Below are 27,883 nucleotides of genomic sequence, written 5' to 3'. Positions count from 1 at the left end.
CGTAGTCCAGGCGGCTCGTGACGTATAGGCAGTGGTGTAACGAAATGTGAGCCCCTGCCCCTTGCAATGTACCTGAAGGGGGCCCCAACCCGCCTGGACCCAGTCAGGGGTCTGCTACCCATGCACAAATGTATTGTGCTGAGGGGACCCCCTGAAGCTTGGGCCCCTACCCACGCCCCGTGCACCCGTGCTGCGGGGGCCTTTGTTACACAAGTGGGTAGAGGATGTAAAGCTTGCTATATGCGCCCCACCCAGTGTCAACCCTCCGGGCGGGGATGGCCTGCCCACAGAGTTTTACAAAAAGTACATTGATCTGCTACCTCCATGCCTGCAGGCACTCTACTAGCGTTCAGTTACTAAAGGACACTTCCAGCCATTGTTGTGTGAGGCTAACAAACACATGCTTCAGGTTATTTTGGTTAAAAGTGCTTTATTTAAAATATTTTAGTGACACTTTTATTAAATATTGCAACTTGTGTATTAATAATGAATTCATTAGATTATGGTAATTGATTACATTGGTTTTATTTGTAAATTATGAAGTATTGCTGATTTATGAAGGTGGTGATGTTTTCACAAAGCAAATAGGTCTGATTTGTATATGTTCACCTGATGACCCCCTGGCAGAGCCAATAGACCTACCTTTTATATATTGATGCTCTGAACCTTCGACAAAGCCAGTAGATCTGACTTATTTAAAATTACACTGCCTTATACTATGACGACTGGACTCTGCGTCAATCCCATGCCACATCCGGCCTTCGTGCACAGTGGGGATTGCCCACTGGTGAGGGGCTGGACGCAGGGCCTGGCTGCAAGCCAAACACAGCAAGAAGTTACCATTGGTAGGTATGGTAATAAAATCTAAAGTTTGCTTCAAAAAACCCATAAAAATTCACAGAAAAATCAAACATTAAAAGTAATTGATAGGTGTGGTATTATTATCTTACTTTACATTACATAAAGCATCAGAAATTCACTGGGAAAAAAACAAAGATTTAAGTGACATTTTAGTTATGTGTAAATGCCAGTTAAAACTTAACATTTTATCCAAAAAAACTGAAATACACCACTTGTAGCTAACTGAAGTAGCTATAACTTGTGCCCTCACCATGCACTGCTTATGAACTCCCATATTCAATCACTCATGACATGTTCTCTGACATCATTTAGAATGTCACTGATGACATCTGAAATGATGTCATTGATGACTGTGCATGTTGGGAGGCTAGTTTATAGTTATTTCACTAACCTGGTGCAATACCCATCCATGTGCCCTAAACACTGATTACTAAAGCAGTGCAATGTCCACACCAGTGCCCAAAAACCCAGTCATTAACCTGGTGCAACCCGCATCCCTGAGCCGTAAAAAGTAATTAGTGCCCCAGTGCAAAAACCATCCCTGAACAATAGAAACTAATCAGTAACCAGGTGCAATACCCATCCTTGTGCCCTAATAATTCATCAGTAGCCTGGTGCACTACTCACACCAACACCCTGAAAATGAATCCGTAACTTGGTGCAAAACCCATCCTTGCTCCCTGAAACCGAATCATTACCCCCAACAATTCCTAAAAAAAAAACCTCAAAATATAATTTGAATTTTAAAAATGATAAATAAAAGTTATTTTTTATAATGCATTTTACAACACAACAAAAACACACTCTAAAACCCAACATTCCAATGAAAAAATAACATTTAAGAAATTAATAAAATCATACATTTAATTAATATTACATACATATATATAAACACACATGCACACACACTCACTCACACACATACGTTTTACCTACTGGTGGTCACCAGTAGGTAGTTATAGTTAGGACCTAGTTTGCATAGGGAAAACAGTTTTTGTTTTGCCAATGACTTTGGCGTCATTTGACGAATCTTCACAAAATTTTCAAAACTAATTTACCAGTTTACCATCAAGCGGGAGGTGAGAAAAATGGGGGGTTCCCAGAACACATTTTCCCCCATGCAATTTACCATAGCAATTTAGACCCAACTAGAACCCAAACCGCAAAACGGAATTACACCTAATTTGGGAGAAAGATAAAGCTTGATCCAGAAAGATCTCCTTTTGTTATTTGGTTTAAATTACTTCAGTAGTTTTGGAGTTATTAAAAAAAAAGATTTATGCATATCTAGAGATGCGGATCTACAGTGTACCAACAGCATTGCTGTCATTGGCCATTTTGTGTATCCGGACTCAGTCTGAGGGGGGGAATTAAACTTAAAAGTGATAAAAGAGGTCATGGTTGATATACTGTGACCCCATGGGACTGATGGAGGGGACCCTCATGGGCAGAAAATTGCCCAACATTTTTTCTTTTGTGGTGCCTGTTGAATTTGTGGATTCTTGGCGGTGCTCAGTGTGGACCCCGTGTGAATCCACAATAAATCCGCTGATCCAGAACCCATATTTAAAAAGTACAACCATTCGCAGACCCACCCACACACTCACTCATACACCCACAAAACCACTATCACAACCATTGACAGACCCACACAGTTGCTCAAACATTCATCCTCAAACACTCACTCACAGACGCACAAAACCACTACCACACTTAGGCCCATATTTATACTTTTTTTGCGCCACATTTGCGTCACTTTTTGATGCAAAGGTGGCGCAAACTTACAAAATACAATTATATTTTGTATGTTTGCGCTGCTTTTGCATCAAACAAGGATGCAAATGCGGCACAAAAACAGTATAAATATGGACCTTAGTCTCACACCCACATAGCCACCCATACACCAACTCACACACTCACTCACACACCTACTTACGCATCAACACAATCACTCACATACCCACTTACACACTCAACCACTCACACACCCATAGAACTACTCACACACACACTCAGACCCACACAGCCACTCATACACCCACTCACACATCCACTCACACACTCACTCACTCACAGACCCACAAAACCACTACAACACTATAGAAGGCTGGCTCTCTGTATAGTGTACAAAAATGATGTCTGAGCAACCACACCTTGGTAGCCAGAGGTAAAAAGGAGCACCTAATGCTCTATTTTTATGGTAGTGTGGACGAGCAGTTAGGCTGGAGGCAGAGATCCACCCCAAGTGCGTACATAAAGGTGGTACATATAAATGGCCTTTGTGAATTCCCAAAGTTGTAAACTTAGACTTTTGTGTATCAAACGATTTTGCATTCGCAAACGGTGTGATTCGCAGAAATTGGCCGTTTGCGAATGCAAAAACGTGATTTGCAATGTATGAAAGGCATTCGCAGGCCAAAAAAAAGGAATTGCAAAAATTGCGAATTTTTGCGACGTGACATGGTTTTGTGTTTCGCAATGCGCGTATCGCATTCTGCAACATGAAATACTGAATTGCTATTTGCATATCGCATATTGCGAGCCCGAATAACGATTCACAAATACAGATTCGGTATTTCACGTCGCAAATTGCTATACGCACATTGAGACACGCAAAACCATGTCGCAATTCGATGCATCAAAAAATCGCAAATTGCGAGTATTTGCAGAATGGCCTTTTGCACATGCAAATACCACTGATTGAAACCAGGTGGTAACCGGGTGCAACCTATATAAAGAGGCCCAGAATGCCTCAGCCTCTTTTCCACAATGGCTGCACTCTACATCATGGTGAGGAGAATGAGGATCTTGGCAGGTTTGAGGAGAGGGAGGAGGAGACAGGAGCACATTTTCAGAGTGCGCATTACCCTTTTTGACCAGACTGAGGAGGAAATATTTGAGAAGTACAGGTTGAGCTCAGCCATGATTCTTGACCTGATAGCTGAGCTACAACCCATACTGCAGCGCACGACACACAGGACCAATAGCATACCCACCCATGTGCCGGTATTATGCTCCCTGCACCTACTTGCCTCAGGAAGCTATTAAGGGGTCATAGCAGCAGCTGGAGGGGTATCACAGAGTGCCCTCTCTAGATTTTTCAATGCATTTCTAAATGCCATGCTGAGCAGGATACACCAGTACATCAGATTCCCCCACACCCCACAGGAAATACAGCAGATAAAAATAGATTTCTACCAGATAGCACAGTTCCCCCACGTCCTAGGTGCCATAGATGGGACACATGTTGCAATCTGTCCACCATCAGCCACAGAGTATGTGTACCGCAACCGTAAATACCAACATTCAATGAACATACAGGTGATATGCAATGCCTCCTACATCATAACTGATCTCGTGGCCAGGTACCCAGGGAGCACACATGATTCGTACATCTTTTGCCACAGCGGGATTCACACAAGACAGCTAGCTGGGGAATTTGGTGAAGGATATCTACTAGGTAATTTCCAACTTTACAATGGTGCATTGATGGCAGTGTGACATCAGATGGCACAGCTACTCATTATACCCTCTGTTCCTTCCAGGAGACAGTGCCTACGCAGTGCGCACCTACATGATGACGCCCTACCTAAATCCTGCAACACCAGCAGAGCGGAGATACAATTCAGCACACAGGGCAACCCGCAATGTAGTGGAGCGCACTTTTGGCCTGCTGAAGAGTCGCTTATGATGCATCCACAAAAGTGGAGGGACACTACAGTACAGCCCGGACACGACCTGTAGAATAGTGGCCACATGTGCGATCTTGCACAATATAGCTACCACCAGGGGCATACCTGTGGAAATATCGGAGCCAAACTCAGATGAGGATGATGATCCCATACCACCCCTACAGCCAGCAGACAGGACCAGTGCAGCAGAAGGCAGGCAAAGGCGTGCTGACATCACGCACAACCATTTCAGATGTAAGTAATGACAACACAACTTCACTGACATGTATTCCGATAGTTAGCACCTTTATTACCTTGACTTCAGGTAACATACGGGTCACTAGGACAAAGCAATGCACATGAGTCAGACATGAGCCATTAACAGTGTCACACTACTGTCATCATAGTTTACTGTATTGCTACATGTGAAGGTAGTCCCCTGTAGCCCTCAATGTCACTTCTTTCGACCATGCATTCCACTTGAGTGCGCAGTGGCCTCAACGGTACCTCTTGTATCAGGCTCACAGGCAGTACTGTGCCTGGCACTGCGACGCCTAGGATCCATCACGGGCACTGCAAGACTGCTGAGGCTAGATGACTCCTCAGTATCCCCAACTCCCAGTTTGCTGGGTGTAGCACTGCGTGCTGTCAGCAAAGCATACAGAACATTGGTAATTTGCACCAATCCCTGGGCAACATCCCGACTGCTATGTGCTGCCTCCACCTGGGCGGTCACAGCATGCTGTGATATCAGGGCAGTAGATGTAGCAAGACGATTTACAGATCTGCAAAAGCCATTGAACGTTCCCATGAATTGCCTTTCACGCCTGCGGTGGCTAACTCGCTCATGCCTGATCTCAGTACAGAGTTCCTTAATGGCATTTGTCAGTTCCTTGGTGTTCTCCGCAGCTGTTTGCTGTCCCTCATGCAGCTTGCTGATGTTTGCATTCAGACACTCCAACTGCTTGTGCAGCCCCCCCATATTGGCATTGTGTGTCTGCAACTTCCTGTGCATTGCCCTCATGATTTTGCATTGCAGGCGCTGTACTTTGAGCATGGACGCTTCAAGGCCACCAAAGAGTGATGGACCCTCACCTACATCTGTGTGCTGTGTGCCTGCATCATGAGGCATCCTGCGGGGAGTTGAGTGACGCTGGGGCAGGGACTGCTGCCTTCCTGTAGATCTAGCTTCTGGGGGTGGTGTGTGGCCTTCATCCGGCATGTCATGGGAGTTGAGGTTCAAATTGTGGAGAGGTAACACCCATGCCCTGTGTCTGATTGGTGCTATACACAATGACTCGCTGGTGTTTGAATCGGACAGAGGTTGTGTTTCTGCACCCCCACATTGGCACATTCTGCTGCTGCTGGGCCTGAGCCATCTGCAACAACAATGTGCAGCATGTCATTTATGTATGTATCACAAAATGTGGCACAATGGTAATAAATGTACACTTACATCGTATCACTATGAACTGGGTGTTTTGTTCTTCTGGGTGTCGCTCTACTTTATTGCATTCTATGTGCTATTTACAGCTCTGGGTTGTGGACTACCACTCCCATAAGGCATTGTTGTGCCGCATGTAAGATGTGGAATGGACTACTTATCACAATGCTTTGCACTTATTGCTATTTCCTAAGGGGCATTTGTACATGCACATATGGGGTTACATATCATTATTGGACTTACCTTTACTGGTGCTGGGTGTGCCAGAAGTGTCAATGTCAGTGACCCCACTGACAGCTTCTGGAAGCAGTGTTGACTCCACCAGGTCTTCCATGGGGGTGGTGGGTGTCTGGGTGGATGGTCCACCTCCTGTGCTCCTTGCCTCCTTTAGCCTGCTGGCCACCCTCTCCCTGGCACAGGAACGCAGGTCGTACCACCTCTTGCGTATCTCTTCCACTGAGCGCTGTGCAACCCCCACTGCGCAGATTTTGGTCTGGATGTCAGCCCAAAGTTTCCGCTTCTCACTCTCTGGTACCTGGAGTGAGCTCTTCCCAAAGAGCCGGTCATGGTTCCTGACCACCTCCTCAGTGAGTACCTCCAATTCTTGCTCACTGAATTTCAGCTTCCTCTTCCTCTCTCCCTTCTCCTTCCCATTACCAGGTCCTGGCTTGCTCACAAACTTGCTCCCTGGGGCTGCTCTGTGACTCTCTGACTGCTCCTGTGGGTGTGGTACCTGGAAACAGCATGGGCTGACTCACTTCCTGCTTGTGATGTCATCACGCTGTGCCAGGTGACCGTTTTCGCAATTTGTGATTTTCAAATACCAAATCGCAATTATTTTTGCGATTTGGTATTTGGACCTCGCAAATTGCATTAGCAATTTTTAAGAAATAGCAATTTCCGACTCGCTATTTTGTTACATCACATTTTGCGTGCCGGAAATAGGGATTTCTTAAAATTCGCTATTAGGGATTTACAAATGACTTTCTTCATACATCTGGCCCTTGGTCTAAGTTTTGACCAAACATCTATGTTTACATTTGTGAATTGGGCCCATGGAGTGAAGGAGAGTGCACTGGAGTGGCGTAGAGTGGAGTAGCATATAGTGGAGTGGCATATAGTGGAATAGTGTAGGGTGGAATAAAGTAGACTGGAGTGGTGTACAGTTGAGAGGCGCAGAGTGTAATAGCACATAGGGGGTCATTTTGACCCCGGCGGGCGGCAGTCGCCGCCCGCCTGGAGGGAACCGCCATATGGCTGCTCCGCGGTCGAAAGACCGCGGAGGCCATTCTGGCTTTCCCGCTGGGCTGGCGGGCGACCGCCAGAAGGCCGCCCGCCAGCCCAGCGGGAAACCCCTCCCCACGAGGAAGCCGGCTCCGAATGGAGCCGGCGGAGTGGGCATGTGCGACGGGTGCAGTTTGCACCCGTCACGTATTTCAGTGTCTGCTAGGCAGACACTGAAATACACAGTGGGGCCCTCTTACGGGGGCCCCTGCCGTGCCCATGCCATTGGCATGGGCACGGCAGGGGCCCCCAGGGGCCCCGCGGCACCCCCTACCGCCATCCTGTTCCTGGTGGGCGAACCGCCAGGAACAGGATGGCGGTAGGGGGTGTCAGAATCCCCCATGGCGGCGCAGCAAGCTGCGCCGCCATGGGGGATTCCAAGGGCAGCGGTAAACCGGCGGGAGACCAGCGGTAAACCGGCGGGAGACCGCCGGTTTACCCTTTCTGGCCGCGGCAGAACCGCCGCGGTCAGAATGCTCTTTGGAGCACCGCCGGTCTGTCGGCGGTGCTCCCGTGGCCGGTGACCCTGGCGGTCACCGGCCGCCAGGGTCTGAATCAGGCCCATAGTGTAGTAGCATACAGTAGAGTGGGGGTAAAGTGTAATAGCATATAGTATAGCAGTGTACAGTGGAGTGGCAAACAGTGAAGTGGTTTAGACTGGAGTAGTGTATTGTGGGGTGGGGTAGAGTGTAATAGCATAAAGTGGAGTGGGGTACAGTGGAGTGAGACAGAGTGGAATAGCATATACTAAAGGGACAAAGATTGAAGTTATGTACAATGTAAAAGCATAGAAAAAGTGGCATTCAGTGGAATAGTGTAGAGTGGAGTGCAGAGGAGTGGCATAGAGTAGAATAGCGTGGAGTGGAGTAGCATAGAGTAGAATAGTGTAGAGTGGAGTGGCGTACAGTGGGGTGGTGAATACTGGATTAGTGTATAATGGAGTGGGGTAGAGTGAAGTAGCATATAGTGGAGTGGCATAGACTGGAGTGATGTAGAGTGGAGTGGCATCCGATGGACTAGTGCAGCATGGAGTGGCATAGAGTAGAGTAGTGTACACTGGAGTGGCACAGAGTGGAGTAGCATATAATGGAGAGGCATACAGTGAAACAGAGCAGCGTGGAGTGGTGTACAGTAGAGTGGTGTAGACTGGAATAGCGTTTAGTGACGTAGCATACAATGCAGTGGCATACAGGAAAGTGGTGTAGACTGAAGTGGCGTACACTGGAAAGGGTACAGTGAAATAGCATACAGTGGAGTGGAGAACAGTGAAGTGGCATATAGTGGATTGGCATGCAGTGAAACAGCGCAGCATGGAGAGGGGTACAGTAGAGTGGTGTAGACTGGAATAGTGTATTGTGGAGTAGCATACAGTGCAGTGGCATACAGTAAATTGGTGTAGACTGAAGTGGCATACACTGGAAAGGGTACATGTAATAGCATATACTGAAGTAGTGTACAGTGGAGTGGTGTCCAATGAAATAGGGTACGATGGAGTTGGGTAGAGCGGAGCAGCGTACAGTGGAGTGTCATATAATAAAGTGGTGTAGACTGGAGTGGAGTACAGAGGGATGGGGTAGGGTGTAATAGGATACAGTGAAGTGTCATACATTGGAGTGCAGTCCAATCAAGTTGCATAGAATGAAGTGTATTAGAGAAGAGTGCCATACACTGGAGTGGTGTAGAGTGAAGTAGTGTATAGTGGGTTGGCATACAGTAGAATAGCATAGAGGTGAGTGGCATACAGTGGAGTGGTAGAGAGGGGAATAGCATATACTGGAGTAGCGTATAGCGGAGTGCCATACAGTGAGGTGGTGTACATTGAAGTGGCATAGAGTGGAGCTCCATATAGTGTAATAGCATAGTGTGGACTGGTGTAGAGGGGAGTTGTGTACAGTCTAATAGCATAGAGTGGAGTGGCATAGATCAGAGTGTCTTACAGGGGAATGGTGTAGTAGTGCATAGTGGAGTAGCATACAATAGGGTGGTATATAATGGAGTGGTGTAGATTGGAGTGGTGTATAGTGGTGTGGGGTAGACTGTAACAGCATACAGTTGAGTGGCGTACATTGGAGGGGGGTCCCAACGAATAGCGTAGAACAGTGTGTTTCAAACTTTTTAATGCTGCGCCCCATTCAGTGGGAAAAACATATAATTGGGCCCCCCTCCGAATTTTTCACAAATATTCTATTTAGGTTGGCAATGTTTAAGTATGTCTAGATGTATTTAGACATTGCAGTTAAGTTCTGTTACCTTTTTAAAAATGCAATAAGTTCTTTCCTGCTTAAAACAAAACACTGATATAGGCATAAATCTTCTTTTGGCCAGAGCCTGGTGCCTCCCAGGGATCACTTGAGGCCCCTTGGGGGGGGCCTGCCCTCCCCCTCCCAGTATGAAGACCCCTAGTGTAGAAGGAAGTGTCAAAGAGTGGAGTGCCACACACTGGAGTGGCATAGAGTAAGGTAGTGTGCAGTGTGGTGGCATACAGTGGAATAACATACAGTGTTGTAGAGTGGAGTGGCACACAGTGAAAAAGAATAGAGTGGCGTACAGTAGAATGACATAAAGTGGAATTACGTGTAATAGAGTAGCGCCCAGTGGGGTGGTGTACAGTGGAGTGACAGACTAGAGTGGCGTTCAGTGGTGTTGCGTACAGTGTAATAGCATAGAACTGGAGTGACGTAGAGTGGCGTCTCATACAGCGGAGAGGTGTAGAGTGGAGTGGCATAGATTGGAATAGCAATGTAGATTATGATGTGCAGAGTAAATCAAAACAGCGCATTGCGCTGCCTTGCATTACTCCAGACTTAGCCAAACAATACAGGGGCACGCATGGTGGCCATGCATTCCTTTGTAAATCTGACTTACTTACTGTATTGCCCATGCGACACCATGAGTGACATAAGGGTATCGCAATCCAATAAGTCAGCTAGGCCTTAGTTATATTTTGGGCCATGGTATATCGTGATGCTTTTTCAGTATACCGTGGTACTTGACAATGATTTAAGAGACTGAAAAGGCAGTCATAATATTTTTCTACAATTTGGCTGTGTTCATTGTAAGGGCCTTGGATGTAGGTAAGTAGTAGGTCCCTACCTATTACCACTTCATTTAAGTGGCAATGGGTAGGGAACTTTATTTATATTTTTGCATATTTTTAAATTAGTTTACAGCCATGTACCACAGTAATTACACAAAAGTTAGTGAAATCCCATCATTGTTTTTAAAAAAATTAAGAATTTTGTTTTTTTTCCTAATGTCCAATTATCACATTCCCCATGAGTTTGTATAACTCATTTTTAGGTCACCTTTTCATTTTGTTGCACAGGAGTACATAATGAAGATGTTTTTTGTTTAGCTTGTTGGGCACAGTTTTATTTTGTGAGCCAGAGAGCATGCAAAGAAAACTTATGTAGAGTAAGATGTATAATATTCATTATGTATTTGTTTATAGGTTTCCATTAGCGCATGACCATAAATAGGTCTTTCAGTCATTCATGTAGCAAACCTGACACTTTTGTATGTTGTGTAGTTAATTTTTTGGGCTTCTTTGCTACCTTTAGTGGTATTGTGGTACACCATATCACTAAGTTGAAAAACATTATAATTTAGGAAATACTTACCTGTACTAGCCCAAAACATAATCTGTGCACCCTAATATTTAATGCTGCCAAATTAAAAAAAAAAAACGACTGGTCGTTTTTGCGCTACACAAAATACAAAAGTCTATGTAAAATGGATAGGGTGTCAAGTTCATTTTGGGAACCCCCTTTTTTCTTTGAATCCCGTTGACCAAACACCGCAAAACGTTCGGTACTCCGACAATAAGTACTGAGTGTTTGTACATGAAATGACAGATCTTTCTATGTGTGGCGACTGTACTTGTAAAGGAACTACTCGTAAAGCCTCTTGTGAATAGCAAACAATTATAAACTTGAATTAAAGTGTAAGTTAACCTTTGTGACTCAGGCCCTACATCTTTTAGCAGTTTGGTTATGGGTTCCTGGGAGCTAGTGCTTGCCTCTCCTATATCCTGCAATACCTCCCTTACTTCTATTTCTGTCACATTTGGTGGGTGGCTGTGTTCCCTTACATTAATTACATCATCTTTTGTAGTCGCCCTCCAATAGCATACATTAGAATAATATTGGTACATTTCCAATTCCCATTTTTCATCGATGTACTTTCTTGGTTTTAGGTGTAGCCCATGTGACTTAATGATTATTTTCCATCTGGGATGTTATATATTTTGCTCTCTCTGTCATTGTCTCTGAAAGTAGTGTAATAGCACAGATAAATATAATTTTTACAAGTTTATGTATGTTATTTACATATAAAATTATGCAACTATTTTTATTATTTATACTTACATGTACATTCTTCGTAGATGTTTCACACTTTTTGGGAGCTTTGCTGTTGAAGGTGTTGTAATGATGCTCTTTATTCTGTTAGAAGAAAAAAGAGTGTCTGTTTCATTTTTAAATATTTATTTGTTGGTAGTTTGTCAAGGTTAAGGTTGTTATGTTATTTTTACTCACCTTTGGGGTGAGTTTATGTATTATAACAATTTATATATACTTACTTGGTTTTTCATTTTTGCTGGTTTGTGATTGCTGTTGTCGTTTGGCAGGTTAGCACTTATTGAAGTTATAGCATTTTCTTCTAGAAAGTCTATGTAAAGAGATGTAAGTTGGAGAGTGTTTTGTTAATTATTTGCTATTTTTAATTTCTTATTTAAATTACAAGTAAGTTTTAGTTTAGATATAACTTTTACTTACTTGGCAAGGTATTTTTCAAGATGTATTTATTTCTTTTTTAAGGGTCTGGTCAGAGAATCTGGCAGAGTTTCTTCATCTTGCAGCGTTTGTCATTTTCAAAGTATTTAGTTGATTACATTTGTTTTCCTTTTATATTGTTGATTTACTTGTTTATGTGATTTGATTGGTTATAGTTTAATTTTATTGGTTAACTTAGTTTTTTTTATCAGTTATGTCCTTCTATGTTAAACAATGATTTATGTTTTATTTATTTTGTTTGATATGTGCTTCAATATTTTTAAATATTATTTTGTTTATATACATGTATTCATATCTAGATTGTTTTATAAATGTTTGCAGATAATGAAGTTTGTTTATTTATATTATCAGTTTAGTTATATATTTTATTGGGATTAATTCTAAACATTTTGGCAATATTTTTTTTTAATTTGTATATACGGATTAGTGTTTGTTTTTAAAAAATTGTGTAAAACGTGGTATTTTCATATTTATTAATCATAATTTAATTATTATTGAAATATTATTGTAGTTGATATTGTGTGGATCCATTTTTTGATATTTTATAGTTATTTCAAGACAAAAATATTTTTGATTCCGATATTTGTTTTTCGATAACAGTAAAAATCGATATTTAACAACAATATTTGTGCTCTTGATAATTGTGATTTTATTAGTTAAGCATCATATCAGTGATTTGGCAGACACCGGGGCTGACCAGTGTAGCACTTGGGGAGGAGATTGGCCCGGTTAGTTTGGATGTTCAGTACAGAGGTTATCCTAGTGTCCCTGGGTGCCAGACAGCTTGTGCCAAGAGCCCATATTCCTAGCAATACTAAGAAATGCAGGTAGTGGATCACCATCAATTGGCAGAGGGTGGAAGCTCTGAGAGACAGAGGAGCCAGCGTGACAACTGTCAGATGTCATCTGGCATCTTCAGAGCAGGTAGTCCCTAATGAAGTCCACCAGGCTGTAGTAGCTGACATCCTTGAGAGTCACTATCCAGTGGTTCTGGTTCCCTTTGAAACGTGGGTGGTCTGTTCTGGAATGATCTGGACCACACCATATGGAAAGAGATGGAGCTGTGGTCCCAAATAGAGATTTTGGAGTTGCCCGAGTGGATGTGCCTGACTACACGGACTATGGCCTCCCAAAAGGGTAGTCAGGGGAGCCTGGAAGAATGGCCCAGGTACCTGCCAAGAAGAGGAAGGGCAAGGGGCATGGGAACCCACTCCTGAAACTGCCACTGTATGGGAGGAGGTGGAGCCAGAGGGCAAAGCCCTGGAACCTATAGCGGAGGACATTGCCACCCTAGGAAACCTACACAAACTGATCAATTGGCAGAAGGAACAAGGTCCCATCAGGGAAGAGATCTGTAGAGTGTGAAAGGAGTGCCCTGCTATGGAAACCCTCCATGGCAGGCTGAGGCCCAGGCAGCTGGCAACACCTCTGGTGATCACCTGATTTACTGTGAGAATAGTCTCCTGTATAGCAAGCCCAAGGTTCCTGAGCCTGGTGCAACCCGTGTGCTCATGGTTCCCCAGTGCTACAGGGCCTTCCTACATGAGCTGCCTCATGACACTGCCCTGGCAGCTCATCTCGGCCAGGACAAGACCTTTGGCAGGCTTATCACCCACTTTTATTGGCCCAGGATAAAGATGGTCTCAGATGCATTCTGTAGGCCATGCCCCAGCTGCAAAACCAGTGGGAAGTCAGGAGGGAAGTGCAAGGCTCCCCTGGTTCCCCTTCCAGTCATTAGGACCCATTTTGAAAGGATGGGCATCAACATTGTTGGGCCTCGGGACCCCAAGACAGCCCTAAACAACAGGTTCATCCTGTTCTTGGTGGACCCTGCCACCCAGTACCTAAAGGCTATAATTCTGAGGGCAATGACTGTGCCCACAGTGGCCATGGCAATGATAGGGATATTTACCCCATGAGGTTCCATAAGGAAATAATATCTGACTATGGTACAAACTACATGTTGGTGAACTTGAAGTTCATAAACGATGAGTGTGGAGTAACATACAAGTTCTCCATGCCCTGTCATCCCTGAACCAATGGGCTTGTTGAGAGATTCAACAAGGCTCTTAAAAGCATTATCATGGGCTTGTCATAGCCCTTGAGGCGGAAGTGGGAAGTTCTCTTGCCTTGCTTGTTGTTTGTGTACAGGAAAGAACCGCATAAGGGGGTTGGATACAGCCCCTTTGAACTTGTGTATGGACACCCTGTCAGAGGACTTCTCAGCCTGGTGAAGGAGGGGTGGGAGCAAGCCCTCAAGAAAGTCTCCCAGGAAAAGGTCAGCTATATGCTAGTTGTCTGCACCCAGATGAAGCATGCCTGGAAGAAAGCAAATGAGAATCTGGAAGCCAGCCAGGAGGATATGAAACAATGGTATGACCAGAAGGCCACTCTGGTCAAGTTTCACCCTAGCCAAAAAGTATGGGTGACGGAGTACGTGGAGCCCAGGGCCCTACAAGACAGCTGGTCTTAGCCCTATGGAGTGAAAGAGTGTAAGGGAGATGTCACCTACCAGGTGGACCTCAACTTCCCTAGGAATCTTTAACAGATCCTGCATGTCAGTTGCCTCTGACCCCACTTTGAGAGTTCCGAATTAACCATGCTCCTGGTCATGGATGGTGGAGTGGAAGAGGAAAGTGTAGAAAACAATATGAGGCCCCCAACAATTTTACAATCAAGGTACATGTCAACAAAATTTAGTAATACTATAGAAAAACATTTCAGCCGAGGTTTAAAATAGTTCTGTAACGTCTCGTCCAATCAAAGTGATTTATTGAATCATATCTTCCAGTAGCTTGAATCTCAACATTTCATCCTTTGGAAATCCTAACACATTTCAAGCCAACACGTGTTTCGTCATGGGAAAATTTCCCCAAACGACTTCTTCAGGGCTGGAAATTGTAAACAAATTATTTGAGTTAGAAACCAAAATGCTCAAATGCAATGATTGAGTGCTGTGCAAAAAATCCCAAATGTAATCCAAAGACCTAGACACCCAAAGTAAGTGAGAGGAAACAAAATAATAATGTATTTTGAAAAATTCTTAAAAAATCTAAATAAAAAGAGAGGAAAGTGAACCTCTCACCAACCTCCTTTTTTCCTAGGAGCAGGATGAGTCTGTGGAGGTTGTCACCTTCTCCTCTAGCCTGACCCTAAAGCAACAGAGGAACTATTGCCAAGTAATGGGGCAGTATGCCTCTCTCTTCTCCCTAACCCAGGGACTCACTACCTGGTGTACCCATGATGTTGACACTGGGGACAGTATGCCTGTGAAGAATACGATCTACAGGCTATCTGTGAGCCAAACAAGTTTTGAATATACTGGAGTTAGGGGTAATTGAGCCCTTCAGCAGCCCTTGGTCCAGCCCAGTGGTGCTGGTTTCCAAGGCTGCTCTTCCAAGTACCACCCCAAATTCCGGTTCTATGTGGATTACTGGTGACTTAATGCAGTCTCTAAGACTGATGCTCATCCCATTCCCCAAGTTGATAAGCTCATTGATCGGTTTGGGGATGCCAAGTTCTTCAGCACATTTGATTTAACATCTGGGTACTGGCAGATTTCCTTATCCAAGGGTCCCAAATAGAGGTCTGTCTTCTTTACCCCAGAAGGCCGCTTTCAGTTTTGAGTGATGTCCATCAAGTCGAAGAAGACATCTACCACCTTCCAGAAGTTAGTCAATCAGGTCCTGACTTGGGTGGAGAACATCAGTTCCACCTACCTAGACGAAATTGGTGTCTTCAGTTTTAGCTGGGAGGACCACCTGTGCAACCTCAGAGAAGTGCTCCGGGCTCCACAGAGTGTAGCTTGACTATCAAAGCCAGTAAGTGCCAGATAGAGCAGGGTTCTGTGGTCTACTTTGGCCACCTTGTTGTAGGAGGCAAGGTACAGCCCCTCCAGACCAAGATCCAGACCATTCTGATTTAGGAACCCCCAAGACCCAGGCCTGGCTAAGGTGATGGCCTTCCTCGAACTCCCTGGGTACTACAGGAGATTTGTCAAGGGGTGTTAAAAATTGAGTTTCTAAGTGACTAGGGTATGCACTTCAGCCAGACAGAACCCACCATTCTAGTAAGGGCGAGTAAGTTACACACCCAAGATAGCCTGTGCTCACCCCTGTAGCTTCGCACAGAGCAGTCAGGCTTATCCCCAGTGTAAAGCATTTATGCAACACACTCCCACCAGTGAGACAAGAAATACACCACAAAAGAGACTGCACACAACCTTGTACAAAAATATAAAGTGTATTATACATAAATCATAAACCAATATGGCATAAATTAGTGATTTCTTTGCCAGTAGCTGATTGTCACATCCATAACAATGAGTACAACCAGGAAACTATAATTAGTTTGCCCAGCATCATGGAAGAAAACATTACTATGCGTGACCCATCCATCACAATGTCCTAGTTCCAGAGTACACCTGACATTATTACTGGAATGATACATAGTACTCCAGGCAAGTAACAGTCAACCATACCTCGCAACACTAGACTTAGGGTATGAAAATGCAACAGTAATGCAGGGGAACGGTAATTATTGTGCCTCATGAACCGTGGCGGACAATTGCACTCATTATCGTGGATAAAGCGATGATCATAAATCACATCCTCAATCAGAGCACATATACCCATGTAGGCTACAGGAGCCCCTGCGTGCCTACTACAGGGATTACAGTAACTGGTGAGCAGTCCCTAAGGCGATTCCCCCTCTGCCTTTCTCTGGCATGCTGTGGTGTCATCCCACTCCTGGCAACGACGTTCTCAGTCCCCGCCCACGGTAATGGGGGTGGGGAGGGTCACACAGTGAAAATATTGTGGGTGGGGGGGAGCAAAAAGGGTGGCTATGGGGCAGTGCTTTCCTTGGTGCAGTTCTTAGGTACAGCCAGCAGCAGGCCATGGAATCCCTTGCTGACAGGGCAACACGCCAGGCAGAGACGTAGCTCAGGGCTCGGCGCGCACTTGTGTGCAATGCGAAGACAGCAAGGTTGGTTGCTCAAGGCTATGGGTAACGTGGTCCTGGCACTGAGCTTCCAAGTAAAAGGGGTTGATGACGTGGTTCCAGCTTCACACACCCTTCCCTCCCACAGGCAAGAAGACGTTTAGGGCTCATGTCCGCACTAGCTGTGCAACACAACACTCTCCAGTGATCCTGATGACTCAGGGGTTGTTCACGTCACCCAAGAGAGTCTCTCTGGGACAATTTCAAGCACTCCCCATTGGCTAAAAGGAGTCCCACCCACTCGGGGAGGGGAAGGCCCCCTCCAATTGCAAGGCCTCACCACGGGGAAATGGACCACTGCTTGCGACACGCATCGTTTGGTAGAAACAGCTGCAGGAAGGCAAAGATGGGTTCCAGTAACACGATGACCGCATGAGGTGCTTTGGTGCACTGATAATGCACAAGGAGTGTGGGACAACATTCATTGGGGAGCACTGGAGTGCCCAGGGGGCAGGTAGTCTGTCAGCAGGACAGCACATATGGGGAGACACAGAGTGGCAGTTCCTCCTATACTCTGGCAATTAACAAGCAGGAAGCCCCAATGGCCGTTCCTCCTAGTTGTATCCTACTGCCTGGGGCAGCCAGAGTCAGTAGGGCAGCTGGCAGCTGGCAGCGCGGCAACATATAGAAAACCAATCCAGATGAGTCCTTTGTGCCACAAACACCAGGCAACAAGGCAACAAAAGAAGAGCAGTCCAGATAAACCCTTTCTGCAGTCCAGCAGTCTTTCCGATAGAGGTTCAGTCCCAGTTCCAAATTGATCTATAAATCAGGGGGCTAAACCCCTCTACTTATACTTAGAAATGCCTTTGTTAAGGGGGTAACTTCAAAGGACTCCTTTCAAGTGAAGCACAACACCCTTTCAACCCAGCCCTGTCTCGAGACATCAGTAGGGGGTAATCAGTCCATTGTTTGAGGGCAGGACACAGCCTATTCACACGTAAGGTGTGAATGACCCTTCCTCTCCCCAACCCTGGAAGACAATCAGTATGCAGATGCCTCTTCTGTCACAGCCAGCCCCTCCTGTATGATGGCTGTCTGGAAAATATGCACTGAGTGGAGCTGTTACTCTGCCCCAGACGTAGATTGGAGTCAGGCTGCAAAACACTAGAGATATAAGCACAGAGAAATGCCCACTTTCTAAAAGTGGTATTTCTCCAATGGCAATAAAAATCCACATACACCAGTAAGCAGGATTTCTCACTACCATTACAAACATATTAAACATGTCTACACTATTCCTCATAGATCAGAAGATACCACTTAAACATATGTAAGGGCACTTCCATTGCAATCCTATAAGAGGAGCAGCACTCACTGTAGTAAGAAACTAAATAGGCTCTTTGTCACTAGTAGGGCATGGAACATATAAAGGCACATGTCCTACCTTTTACATACACAGCACCCTGCCCATAGGGCTATCTAGGGCCTAACTTAGGGGTGACTTAGGTGTAGTAAAAAGGAGGTTTAGGCACTGGCAAGTGGTTTGGCTTGCCAAGTGAGTGTGGCAGTAAACTGCGCACGCAGGCCATGCTTTGCCAGGCCTGAGACATATTTGAAAGGCTACTTCTGTGGGTGGCACAATCTGCACTGCAGGCCCACTAGTAGCATTTAATTTACAGGCCCTGGGTACATGGTATACCATTTTACAAGGATCTTACTGGTAAATTAAGCAAGCCAAATAGATGTTATTCCAATTATACCAAGTTGTAGGGGTGAGATCACATGCACTTTATTACTGATTAGCATTGTTAAAGTGCCCAGAGCCGTGAAGCCAGCAAACAGAGGGTCTGAAAAATAGGAGGAGAAAAGCAAAACGTTTGGGGATAACCATGTAGAAAGGGCCATTTTCAACAAGGGACATGACACAATTGTTTCTCCCTTGATATAGTTGCCTTTAAAGAAGTAACCCAGATAGGTGATCTGGATAAAGGCATGCCAGACTGCTTTTGATACCCTGAAAAAGGCCATGGGCACAGTGCCCATGCTCAAAGCCACTGATTTCTCCCTGGAGTTCATCATGCAGACAGATACCTCAGAACATGGCATAGATCCCGAGCTCTAACAGCTAAATGAAGAGGGCCTAGATCAACCAGTAGCCTTCATTAGCAGGAGGTTACTTTCCAGGGACCAAAGATGGAGTACAATACAAAGGAAAGCATTTGTACTTGTCTGGGGACTGCAGAAGGTGAGAGCATACCTGTTCGGGGCTCCCTTCCGAGTTCAGACAGACCGCCGATCTCTCAGACGGGTAATGCAGATGAAGGGTGAGATTCCCAAACTGTTGAAGTGGTCAATCTCCCAACAGGGAATGGATCTAACAGTGGAGCATCACCCTGGAACTGTCCACACCAATGCTGATGGTCTCTTCAGGCCCTTCCGCCTTAGCGACGAGAATTCACATGAGGTTGGTAGTTCCCTCTGCTTTCAGCTGGGGAGAACATATGTTGGACCTGACATCCTTGGCATGATTTTCTCTCAACGTTTGCCTTCCATTCTCCTGTTTTTGCTGACATTGTATTTGCTGGCTTTAGGAATCTGTGTCCTGCACCACTGTAACAGGGACTTACACCCAACTAGCATATTTAATTACTTCTATGCCCCTGATAGAGCGCTACTACATGTACTCAGGGCCTGTAAATTGAATAGTACTAGTGGGTCATCAGCACTCATTGTGCCATCCACCTCAGTAGTTCTTTACAAAATGTCTCAGGCCTGCCTCTGCAGTCTGTATGTGCAGTTTTAAACTGCCATTTGGACCTGGCAAGATAAACCTCTTGCCAGGACCAAACCTCCCTTTTTCTTACATATAGGTCATCCCTATGGTAGGCCCTAAACATCCCAGAGAGCAGTGCACTGTGTATTTAAAAAGATGGGTATGCACTTTTAAGTCAAATTTGTCATCTCAGTAAAATACTCCTAATTTTGTTTTTCACTACTGTGAGACCTACCTCTCCTATAGGATAGTATTTGGTTTAGCTATTACACTTCACAAGTGATAAGTTCCAAGTGAGAGCAGGTCAGAATGTCAAGTTTGGTGTCTAAAGAATAGTAAATTAAAACCTTCTTTAATGGCGAAGTCACAATTCTGAAAATGCCACTTTTAGAAGGTTGGCGTCTTCTTGTCTTAACCATTTGGTTTCTTCAGCCTGGGTCACATGGGTAGATGTAGCTGACAATTGGTCTTTGTATATTGCTACCAGACAGTGAGACAAATGAGCATAGATGTGGCAGGATGGGCCATCTCTGACTCGATGATGGGGAGGAGCTGGCACCTACCACACTAGCACATAACAAAGGCAATGCCTGAGCACATTCACAAAGGGTTTGACACTAGTCTATTAAGACCCCCAGAAACTTTGGGGCAAGGACAGAGAGGAAGGAAATTTAAAGCACCTCTGGGGGTAGACCTGCAGAACCTTCTTCTAATTCAAAGTGGGCACCAGGTATAAATATCAGACCTTTAGATCCAACTCTTCAGTACACCTCTGGACGTGTAGGAAACTCAGAAGAATTGCTGTGCAGCTCTGTAATAAGGATTGCTACTCTGTTGCCCTGCTACATGCTGTCCCACTGCTGAGTGAAATGGCTGGACCCAGGTCCACCAGAATGACCCCAAGGGCTAGTTGGCTGGCCTACTGAACAGAGCATCACGGACAAAAACGTCTCCAACCACCTTGAACCCAGAACCTGGACTCTGTCTGATGTGAGTTACATCCCTCAAGTGATGCCACCCGAGTCCTGGACCCTTGGAAAAAGGCCTAAAGGTGCTCTGCCAGCCCAGCTGTGGTCCTGTGAAGCAGAACCAAAGCAGCGTAATATATCTCCTCGCAGCCACTTCAGAACCTCTGCAGCATGACACATCCTTGAAGCCAAACCTCGCATTGCAGCCTGAAGTCTCTCCGGAACATCCACTGTGCGACGCATCCTCAATGCAGGCCTTCACATCATAATCCCCTCATCGAGGGCATGCTTTAGGGTACAGACTCTCATCGCAGCCTCACAGATCCTCAGTATCCCAGCTGCACAGCGCAACTTAGACGTGGGATTTCACAACCATCTGCAAACCAGGATTTAAGGGATTCTGTTCAGTGGGTCTAACTGGGTCCCTGTACCCGGCTTGTTCTCCATCGTGATTAGTCTGAACTTGTGACTTTATCCTGGACTGGCACAACCGATAACCACAGTTGGCGCTTTGTGCTTCTAGGCACTATTTTTACTTTAAAGTTTGAAATTGCATTTATCCTGTTCTACTGATTGGATTTCTGTTGTTTTGGTCGCAAGTACTATAATAAATGTTACTCTGTATTTGTAAATTTCTGTTGGAGTTTGCATGTGCTGTGTTTTCACTCTATTGAGTGCTGTATAAATACTTTAATCTTTTCCTCTCAGTTAAGCAGGAGTGCTGTTGTGCTAGGCCACCAGAGGATCGAGCACAGCTTTATTCGGGGTGTGCTTGGGTCTCACCCTGACAGAGATTGTGGTTGCTGCTTGAGTAGGGTTTCATCCCCATCAACCAGAAAAGCAATTTCCAACACAGGATCAAATTGATTGTTGCATATTTATACCTAACGTTACACCCAGTGGTAAACAAGCCTATCTGTATGTACACACGTCTTAAGTGAAAGCGCCCCTTTTATTTCACGCATTCCAGGTATACTTCTAAACTGCTCGTCAATACGGTTTTGCTCTGTATTGACCTTAGAGTGTCTCAAGAAGCATCTCGTTCTGTGAAAGAACAGCCTTGCTGAAAGGTTTATATATTGCATATTGATTAAGGACGTCTCACTAAGAAGCACTTTAAGATTTAAGACAGTACACCTTAAAAACAGAAGCAAGAAAACATTGCTAATTATTTTAAGTACAGAGTGTCCTTATTAAAATAACTGCTACTTTGAGCAGAGGCTTGGTGATGTTAATAGATAATTTATGTTAATATTAAGTTGAATGCTAAGTAAAGGAAAATATTTGAATAAAACAGAAGGAATTATTCTTTCCCCAGTATTTGATTAAATTTAAATATTTTGGAGCTGATGCACAAAGCTATAGACAGGGAATTTCAACAAAGCTGGTGTGTTGGGAGGGATAGGTGAAGATATTTTCAAGTTTACAATACCTTTCTCCTCAGGAATTGGATCTTTGCACATAGTAGTTTTACACAAACCTGGGCACCCCCTCAGAATCTTGTTGCTAATATAGGCCAATCTCGCTAATTAACAGCAAACTCAAAATATTTGCAAAAATGCTCGCCCTCAGACTTCTCAGAGTCATTACTGACACCATTGACTACAGCACGAGGCCTTGCATTAGACGCCTATATATGGTGCTGGCCCGGCACACTAAGATCCCTGAGTTCCATGACCTCATGCTTATTGATTTTGAGAAGGCCTTTGATTCGGTTGACTGGGTATTTCTGGACCAAGCATTACAGGTAATGCGCTTCGGCCCAGACTCACACGTTTATCTGTTGTGCGGTTAAGTTAGCAGTATTTTATGGGCACACTATTTTAGCCATAGGCCTACGGCTTGTGCCCTTTGCTTTGACCTAATGATAATTCACTTTAATTCATTTTAATTTTTGAGCAGAAGCTTCATTTTGGGCTGATGTTCTATTTCTTTTATCTCATACGCTTTTAGCCTAGAAACTGCTTTTCATTCTTTTTAACTTGACATTTCGTTCTGTGCTTTGCTCAAGGCTGTACCATGGCCGTCAATTCACCGAAATACCAGGGGTAGTGTAAATGACATCACATGCCCTTTGACCTCCACTTTCACACACATACACATACACATAAAGACAAATTCACACTTTCTCACACATAAACACACCCTCAGCGGCAAGCACGCACAGAACATACATTTAAAAGTATTTTTTACTCACCTCGGCTGCTATGGAAGGGCATATTCCAGCTAATTGTACTTCATTTTATCACCCTAATAGTGAATATAACATTATTATTCACTATTAGTGTGATAAAATATTGACAGAAAACAAAGAGTGGAGCCCCAAATTACATCCAGAAGGAGGAGCTGCCCCTGTGTTCCTGGCACTGAATTTGTTACCTCTGAGGCCAGGGGTCGCAAGACAGCGCCAGAGGAAGCAAAGGGCAAGCAAGGGGTTGCAGCTGCGATCCCCGGTGACCCTTAAATGACGTCCATGGGCTGTACGCAATTTTGTTGTCGGTACAAAGTGGAACATCACAATCTGTGCCACTACAAGGAAACATATGTGTTCTTACGTTAGGGCAGTTTTCTTAGAACATCAGATGTTTTATTATAAAACATTAGTGTGTCATGTGCATGGCTGCCAGAAATGTCCACCACTTTTAGGTGCTGGGGCGGTACTGCTAGCTGGCTGGAAGGGTTAGGCCGAAGGTTGTCACACGGTGTGGGGTTGGACTCAGTTCCCCACAATCGGGTGGTGCTGCCGCCCAAATCCAGCAGTCTCATTGGTATAATGAGAGCCAACGCGACATATCAGACTATTATACTCCTCCCCCCTCTGCACACGTGTGAGTCAGTGGGGCGGTCTCTGACCCCCTCCTCCTTTGCAGAAAACTAGGCAGGGCTGCCCCTTGTCCTCTTTGCTCTTCATCCTTGTGATGAGCCATTAGCTAGGCTCATTAGATGTGATTCACAGACATAGGGCCAGCACTAGCGGGGGATGATAGAATAGCGCTATACACACTACTACTTGGGCCCACAGGACTCGGGCCCAAGACTGATGAGAAGCTTGTCCTTTTATGGGGCGGCCTCAGGATTACACACTAACTAGGCAAAGTCACCCCTAGTCCCAACGAAGAGTGGGGCAGAAACCACAAATTGGCAAACACAGATCTCAGTCAGATGTCTCAGCTTCCTCTACCTTGGTATCCATGCCTCAGAGGAACCTGCCCTGGTCCCTTAACCTTTCCCCTCTTCTGACCAAAAGGAAATGAGATTTTAAATCCTGAGAGCACCTCCCTCTTTGGGTTCTTGGTAGAGTGGCCTTCTTTAAAATGATCTTTTTTTCCCAGATTTTTGTATGTCCTGGAAACTTTTCCACACTATATCCCAGTGGCATGGTTCCAGCATCTTACAGGTACTGCTAGATCCTTCCTCTGGGCCTGGCACCCTCCCCCAAGCCTTGTCTGAGACAAATGTTACAGTTCACCTTTGATGGGGCATGGCTGGCATCCGTCTGTAATACTAGGCTTTGCAATCAATTGCACTTATTAATGACCGGATGAAGAGGGGCTGGGGGATCTGCCCTATAAATTGGAGCTTTCTCTGCTGGGTGTGGACAGGGTACTTCACTTGCTCTATGGGGGTCCTCACCCCTGTTTCCTCCTAAGGCTTACAAGGGTGGTGATTTCCCCATTGTGGAGGGGCAACCATTTACCCAAGTGTCACGCCTAGAGGCCTTCTAGAAATGGGACACAATTGGTTTTACCTGGGTGACTTGTGGATGATAATGTCCATTATAACGGTTCAAGATTTGCAAGACTTGTTCTCACTTTCCACTACACAGCTTCACAAGTACATACAGCTGTGACACACACCTATCTCCCATCAGAAATGCTTGGGCCCCACAGAACAGTTCTCAATGCAGGGATAGGTGTTGAACATTATGAGATGTGAAGAGGCGGATTGGCAAGCCCATAGATGGTGAGAGGGCGGTTGGCGGGGAAGAGGAATATTGAAAAGGGAATAAGGTGTCCTGAGCTCCATAAAATTAGGGGGGTCTTAAAAAATGCAATCATTGATTTGATCTTAAAAACTGTGTGAAAGAAGAGAAGGTGAATTGTGAACATATGGTGCATATGAAAAACTCACACAGGATGACAAAGGGTTAACCAGTGCTTATAATTCCTGTATATACAGTTCAAGATTTGTTGTGTCTGCCTGGCTTATTGGCATTGCCAAGTGCTTAATTTGAGCCAGTGGTTACCGGTGGGGCTCACCTGCACTCATTTTTGACAATCCACAATATTATTTCCTCATCAGAGGTTGACAACGAGCAAGAGAGGAAACAATACACAAAGTTTAAAGAAGTAGGAGGAGAAAGGAAGTAAAATTGTGACAAAAGAGGAAAGTAAGAACTCGCACATGTAAAATAAAAGAACAGGGAGTGTCTGATAGTCAGTGGAAGAGCCATGAAGTCGATTCAAGACTACGCAGCCTAGGTATTAGGTGTGCCAACACTTAAACACTTAGGTGTGCCAACACTTAAAGCTCTGGCGCAGATTTCTGAGCAGAGTTTTGGTCACTGGCACTCATACTGTTACAAATTAAGCACTGACATTATTTTATGCTCCCCCAAAACTCACATTTATAAACCGCCCCCTCCCTGTTTTCATTTATCCCCTCAGCCTTGCCCGGCCATTGCATTGAGTGCATGCCTGGTGATACCTCACGTAGGTGCAAGATGGCACACTACATCAGGTGGACTAAATGAAACTCATGCCTATCTCCCAGCTAAGGAAGGAGAATGAGTGTGTGGAGTACACATCAAGCCTTCTGATGTGTGTGATAGAAACAGCTTAATATATTGTGTAGTTTTGTGACCTCACCAAGTAATAAACCCATAAATCTATTTTGGGTCCAGTCAGGTTTGCTTGAAAAACATTACCTCAACCAGGAGCAGTCAGGCTTTATCCAAAGGAAAAAGTATAAAGCATTAAGACGCACCAACACACTTGAGTAGAACAAAATGCAACACAATAAAAAACAGACCAATTTATAAAAATAGGTTATATTTTTATCTTTCAATAGTCATCTCAATGACAAAAATCCCCTGGAGTGTCCTGGGGATATGAATTTTTTATGAAACAATGAACCACAGCTTTTCACTCAGCATAATGAATCATTGCAATGGACCTTGATAGTAGTAAACTCTCCAAACTTTGATAAAGTTGTAAACAACTACTTAGGCACCCTTGTGGCAAATAACTCCAGCAGGGAACGGGTTACTATCCAGTTCCAGGCTCTCTGAGTGAACCACCATGGACTTCAATGGAGTGGTCCTGATGCAATTGATGCAGGATGCTAAAAATGCCTAACAATGCTGAGAATGCAGAGCTTGTGATGGGGGTCTTTCTGTGGCGACTCCTCAGTCCACAAACAGGGTGGAGTGATTTTGGCCAGAGGAGTCAAAGTCCTATCCACCTATATCTAGGTGAAGCCCACCCATAAAGCAGTTTCCACTGGTCTACTGGTCTCCAGTTACAAAGAAACCAGAGGTTCCCTTTCACTGGTGGCAACTTTGTTGCAGGGCAACTGAAGTGCACTCCGATGACTCTCCCTGTTGCAGCAGAATCGGGTGCAAAATCTGAGGGTTTAGACTCAGTGTCCCAGGTTGCACTTCAGCGGTCATTGGCGATCAAGCATTGTTGGCTAGCATCTCACCAAGGCAGGCTTCTTCAGATTTTGTAGCCATGTTGCTTTAACAGTAAGTCAGTCAATTGACTCTTAGAGTCACTTCTTCTGTCTGTGGCTCGGGACAACTTTTCCTTGAGTGGGACACCACAGGCAGAGTCCTGTAATTGTAGTGTCATCTTACCAGGGTGTAATGAGCTGGCCGGTGATGAAGCATGTCACATTATGTGAGTGAGCCCACCTCATACAATTCTTGGAATTGCCCACATGTAGAGGAGGAAAGTAGTTTAGGCGGACAATAATTTCTGATTTGGTACAAAAAATATATGTGTACCTATCCACCTGGCTACCAGATCAATATGTGATGTGATGGATCACTAGAGGCACACGCGGTGTCCACATCAGCCTCTTTAATTCTGTAGTGATTAAGAATAAGGTGCTTTTTTAAAGCTCCTATTTATGCAATAGTTACAATAAATTAGACTTGAGCATAAAGTTGGGTTTAATGCAATGATTGTTTTCATACCTTAAGTATCATATTTAGTATCCCATTCAGACATTAGGACTGCTGAGTTGCCAGCATGCAGCTCTGTATGTGCCAATGGGGGTACCGGGCTTTCAGCAGTAAAAACAACAATTTGGGGGTTTTACTGTTGGGATAGGTAAAATAATAATAATAAACACATGTCCACCTTTTTAATATTATGCACACTGCCTTTAGAGTTCAGTAGGGCTGCTTTCGGAGTGACTTACAAAGATTAAGGGGGTCATTATGACCCCGGCGGTCAGTGTAATAGTGGAGGTATTACCGTCAACAGGCTGGTGGTACATACCTCTACTATTATGACAAAGCCAAACTGCCAAGTTAACACACCGACCGCCGCAGTCGGTGTGTTGTTCATGGACAGACAGAGTGAGCATAAACCACATTACATCAAATAAAGCATTGCAAGATTCCAGATCAAACATGATGCTATGTCACACTCTTGGTGGCACAATAAGTGCTGCGTCCATGCGAAGGACTTTAACTTAGCCTGAGGCACCCCTGATACCATACAGTAGGGAATTATAAGCAAGTTGTCTAAAGCCGATCAGATATACACATTTCAAGGGTTAGAGCACTGGCACTAAGGCTGATTTGGCAGAACTCAAGCACCTTCAGTAGCATCAGTCCAAAATCTTGGGGGTAATCATGCAAAAAGAGGCCTTTCCTTTCAATATGTGAGTTGGATTGAGCTATCATAAACAGCATTTGTTTTATATCAGGTCATGTACATAGGGATGTGTGAAGTAACAAAGCCTGATGGCTCACAAAGGCACACATTTTTAAGGGAAACTTTGACCATTTCGCTAAGTGTGAAACTCGCAAATTGTTTTTTTAATGAAAACTGCAATAAAGTTCCTAATGACTACATGGAGTAAAGTTTTAGTTTCTGTGGGCATAATAGGCTGCTTCAGAAGGCTCTTACATC

The 27,883-nt window shown here is 44.7% G+C and overlaps 1 protein-coding gene across 1 annotated transcript in view; it reads right to left on the bottom strand.

Moving 5' to 3' along the window:
* LOC138286678 (uncharacterized) overlaps window positions 1–27,883 on the bottom strand; it is a 243,270-nt gene that overhangs the window by 198,057 nt on the left and 17,330 nt on the right. The window contains exon 3 of the mRNA XM_069227152.1: window positions 11,628–11,702. Within this exon, the coding sequence (XP_069083253.1) occupies window positions 11,628–11,702 (75 nt within the window). The remainder of the gene's footprint in view (window positions 1–11,627; window positions 11,703–27,883) is intronic.

Source organism: Pleurodeles waltl, chromosome 3_2, assembly GCF_031143425.1.
Source record: "Pleurodeles waltl isolate 20211129_DDA chromosome 3_2, aPleWal1.hap1.20221129, whole genome shotgun sequence".
NCBI lineage: Eukaryota > Metazoa > Chordata > Amphibia > Caudata > Salamandridae > Pleurodeles > Pleurodeles waltl.
This window is presented reverse-complemented; position numbering and strand designations above follow the sequence as displayed.